The sequence below is a fragment of the Lactuca virosa genome, chromosome 1 (assembly GCF_052849685.1).
Source record: "Lactuca virosa cultivar CGN04683 chromosome 1, Lactuca_virosa_CGN04683_v6, whole genome shotgun sequence".
Lineage (NCBI taxonomy): Eukaryota > Viridiplantae > Streptophyta > Magnoliopsida > Asterales > Asteraceae > Lactuca > Lactuca virosa.
This window is the reverse complement of record NC_136426.1, coordinates 255432372-255436519: the sequence shown is the minus strand read 5'-3', so window position 1 is coordinate 255436519 and position 4148 is coordinate 255432372. Positions and strand designations below refer to the sequence as shown.

The 4148-nt window shown below is 34.2% G+C and overlaps 1 protein-coding gene across 1 annotated transcript; it reads right to left on the bottom strand.

Annotated features, from left to right (window-relative positions):
- Nucleotides 1-1216: 1216 nt before the first annotated feature.
- On the bottom strand, nucleotides 1217-2966 carry LOC145129279 (zinc finger BED domain-containing protein RICESLEEPER 2-like). Its single transcript, XM_079063982.1, has 5 exons — nucleotides 2777-2966; nucleotides 2220-2531; nucleotides 1919-1938; nucleotides 1448-1754; nucleotides 1217-1341 (listed from the first exon to the last, which is right to left on the bottom strand). Exons 1-5 carry the CDS (start codon nucleotides 2964-2966, stop codon nucleotides 1217-1219), a joined length of 954 nt encoding a protein of 317 aa, XP_078920108.1.
- Nucleotides 2967-4148: the final 1182 nt, after the last annotated feature.

Below are 4148 nucleotides of genomic sequence, written 5' to 3'. Positions count from 1 at the left end.
CAGTGGTATATTCTTTTCCGTCAAACTCTTCTTGCGATCATCCCCAAGTTATTCAAGACTGTGAGGAAAACTACAGTTACTCAACCGAAGTAGTCTCTCGCCTCAATTGGCGCTAAGGGGGAGATTGTTGAGTTTAAAGGATTGCGTCATTAGGCCTTAGTAGTTCGGTCCATTATGTACTCTCGGTTTGGGCCTGTCTAATCATGTTTATCTTTCTAGGGTTTAGTATATAAGGTGCATACATGCATCCTTGTCATTAACATTTTTGATTATTATCATATTCATTGTACTGTAAACCCTAGCACACCTCTACAGAGGAAGTTCTTAATCGAGCTCTTCTGAGGTGTGACTATATTTTAATCATTCGACATACGGATTGATTCATTGAGTGTTCTAGTGTTTATTATTCTTATTGATTTACCTGTTAAAGATCTAATCGATCTAAAGAGTTTTAAACTCATCATGCCTAGATCTCTTTTTTGGGTTAGTTTATATGCTTTTAGCCATGGATGGGTGATTGTTGGCGGAACTAGAAGTCCCAAGTGTTTATTCTTTCAGATCTATGATCTTCATGAGTTCTTTTGGCATAAAGATGCCAACTTTATGGTCTTAAGGGCTTCATGCATCTATTAAGCTCTTTTTTTGGTCTCTTATGAGCTTTTGAGCCTCTCCTAGCCATGCATGAGTGTAAAGTTGGAAGCTTTACGTGACCATGCAACCTCTAAGGACCAGATCTGTATTTTGGGGTTTTGTCTTGGTGATTAAGTGATTATTGATTAAGCCCTTAACCTTTTAAGCCTAAGGTTTGGGTTTTGAGCCCTTGGATGTAGGGGTGGCAATGGGTTGGGTTAGGTCATAAACAGGTTGACCTGTTTAGATAAACAGGTTGACCTGTTTAGATAAACAGGTTGAAAATCTCTATCAAACCCAACCTATTTATATAAACAGGGTGAAAATTTCAACCCAACCCAACATTTTTAGTTAATGGGTTCCAATCGGGTTGACCTGATTAATGTCTTCCCAACCCAAACTTTTTAATAAACGGGTTGAACATGGGTTGACCCATTTATATTTCCAAAAAAAAAACCTTAAACATTAGTAAATCATTAAATCCATCAAACAAAATCACATAAAACTTAAAGGTTCAAAGGAAATTCAAAACAACACAACCATAACTCAATAACATAAACTCAAATCAAATGTTTAATTTCTAATTCTAAGAAACTTGACTCTCACTTTCACCAATTCGACTTCCACTTTCGGTGTGATTTTCCTGTTCATCTTCCATCTTCTCCATCATGATAGCATCACAAAGCTCCTCAAGTTGGGATTCCATTTTTGCTATACAATATATAAATTTAATGTTAATAATTAACTATAAAGAACATATGGTTGTAAATGATAACAGTTAAAATGTATAAATAAGAAGTGAGAAGTGAAATCTAACCTTCTCCAAAAACCCAATCTCTCATACAAATAATAGCCTCAACTATAGAAGGAACCAAAGAACTTCTATAAGCATCATGTACCCTGCCACTTGTGATGAATGCAGATTCTGATGCCACAGTTGAGATAAGAACAACTAAGATGTCCCTAGCCATTCGAGCAACAGTTGGATATCGAATCTCAGGAGTTCTCCAATAATCCAAGATGTTGAAATTGTTAACTCGTAGCATGAGTTTCTCCTCTAAATAACACTCGAGTTCAGATTTCACAGCTTGAGAGGTAACCTTGGTTGAAAATTTATCAAAGTCCTGAAATAATCAAAATAACAAATAACTACATAAGTATCATGAAATTACATTGTCATTGAATTGCCATTAAACATCAGGCATTAAAATAAAAAATTTATTTGACACCAGAATGCATCAGACCTAAAAGTAGAGTGGTAGTTAGCATCAGACATTAAAAAAACCACCTGTAACCTTTTTTTTACATCTGAAATTATTTAATTGAGATTTTAGACATTAAAAAAACCATCATTTGCATTAGACATTAAGATTTTAGTGTAATTAGGAAACTTATCAATAAATTAAAAAAACATTATAATGATATTTGGCAACTAGCAAGTTAGCATCAGACATTAAAAAAAACTAAAAAGATGAAATAGTAGATTAATAGTAAAGAACTTACCATCATCAGTTAAGAAGAAGCTCCATCTAAGTCATCATGAAGTTCTTTTTGAGAGTCTGACATGCTCTTAGCTTAACCATTTTTGCCTTTATTCAAATTTGACTCATCCACATACTCATTGAACAACAAAAACAGTTTCTCTTTTATTATTGACAACTCGGAGTTGTACCCGTCCCCATACAGTTTCCCATATCCCCATTCAACCATTTGAAATTTGTATCGAGGATCCAAAACAGCTGCAATCGCCATAACGGTGTTAAATTCAGCCCAATACTTCTCAAATTTTGCATACATCCTTGTAGCCATATTTTTCATAAACTTATCATGGATGTCTTTTTCTTTTTGTAACAACACTCGAACCATCAAAACATTGGCAAAATAAAGATTAGTAGTAGGATCTTAGAACCAGAAAAAGCACATGTCACTTCATAGAAAACCTATAAAAACTTGAAAAAAATTTCAATTTTACCCCACTCCTTAGTTGTTGGACAATGTGAATAGTTAGCATCTGTATTTTGCAAATGAATAAATGCTTTTTTGTAGTACAAAAAAGATTCTAACATCATATAGGTGGAGTTCCATCGAGTGGGAACATCTTGCTTTAGACCCTTAGATAATTATAACTCCACATATACAACACTACCTTTGAACCTTTTCTTCCTCAATTGAGAGCCCTTATAGTACTTTACACTCTCTCTAACCTTTATGACAGCATCATCTAACTCTTTCAAACCATCTTGCACAATTAGATTTAAAATGTGTGCAAAACACCTCACATGAAAGTAAGCACCTTCCGAAAGCAAATCAATTTCAGTTTTAAGAAAATCAGCCATCACATCGTTGGAAGAAGCATTATCCAAAGTAATTGAAAACACTTTTTTTTTTGAATTCCCCAATCCTTCAAAAGACTAAAAACATGATTACTCATAGCAAGACCGGTGTGTGGTGGAGGCAAAAAACTGAAATTAAGGATTCGTTTTTGCAAGCGCCAAGAACTATCAATCAAATGGGCTGTTAAAGATAGATAACCATCGGTGGTTATAGATGTCCAACAATCAGATGTTAAACATATTCTACCTGGGGTACAACTCAACAATTCTTTTATTTTTAACTTTTCAGTCCCAAACATATTTTTTGATATCAGATTTGATTGTATTCCCTTTAATAAGATTCACTTCATGATTTAAATAAGTGAAGCATCGTCTGATGCCCTCATATTCGACAAACTGAAATGGAAAATCATGCCTCACAATAGCTATAGCTAATAATTCACGAAATGTATAAGGGTTAAAATCAGGAACCCTATTAGTCAAGGAACCACTACTACCACCACCATCTAATATCATTTGGCCAACATCCTTAAATCGATTTTTTTTGCAGTTTTCTATATGGCGTTTCAAATTTCCAGTACCCATTCTACTTTCAGCATTATAAACCTTACCACACTTTTTACACTTACAGTAAGTTTCACCCTTTTCATCACGTTTCAGAAATTCATAGTGGGGCCAGACATTTGATGTTAGTTTCCTAGGACGTTTGGCATCAACATTTGAGTTATTGGGCTTTACTTGTTTATTTTTCCTTGTCTCGTTTGGCTTTGGTGGAGGTGTAAGAGACTGAATATCTTCATCTTCTGATATTTACACTGCATTCATCCTAGAAAGAAAAAAAAATCAAATATTAGAAATTTAGATTGAACCGAAAAGTTTAATGCTTAATACAATAATACATGACTGGCGATTGGTGAATGGCGATTACGTTGCTAGGGTTCGACGTTGATTTGTAGCTAAGTTGTTATCAGTTGCAATTTCAAGTAAAGGGGGGTCAAAAATTAAGGTTAGAAAAATCGAGTGTTTATCATGAGATTTGAGAATTGAGAATGAAACGAAAATAAAGGAAACAAGAAAAGTTGTTGTCTATTTGTATTGTGCTTACATACCAGTTACACAAAGGAATATGATACGTGCGAAGATGAAAAGTTACATGGTAATACTAAATAGCCAAAACATTCTTGG

Bases quoted from the DNA above. Each gene is read 5' to 3' on its own strand.
- LOC145129279 (XM_079063982.1), bottom strand. From the start codon at position 2,966: ATGGCTGATTTTCTTAAAACTGAAATTGATTTGCTTTCGGAAGGTGCT. The intron at 1,755-1,918 runs GTGGTTTTTTTA...TGATTATTTCAG, and splicing joins ATGTAAAAAAAAGGTTACAG to GACTTTGATAAATTTTCAAC. The intron at 1,342-1,447 runs GTTAGATTTCAC...TATATTGTATAG, and splicing joins AGATTGGGTTTTTGGAGAAG to CAAAAATGGAATCCCAACTT.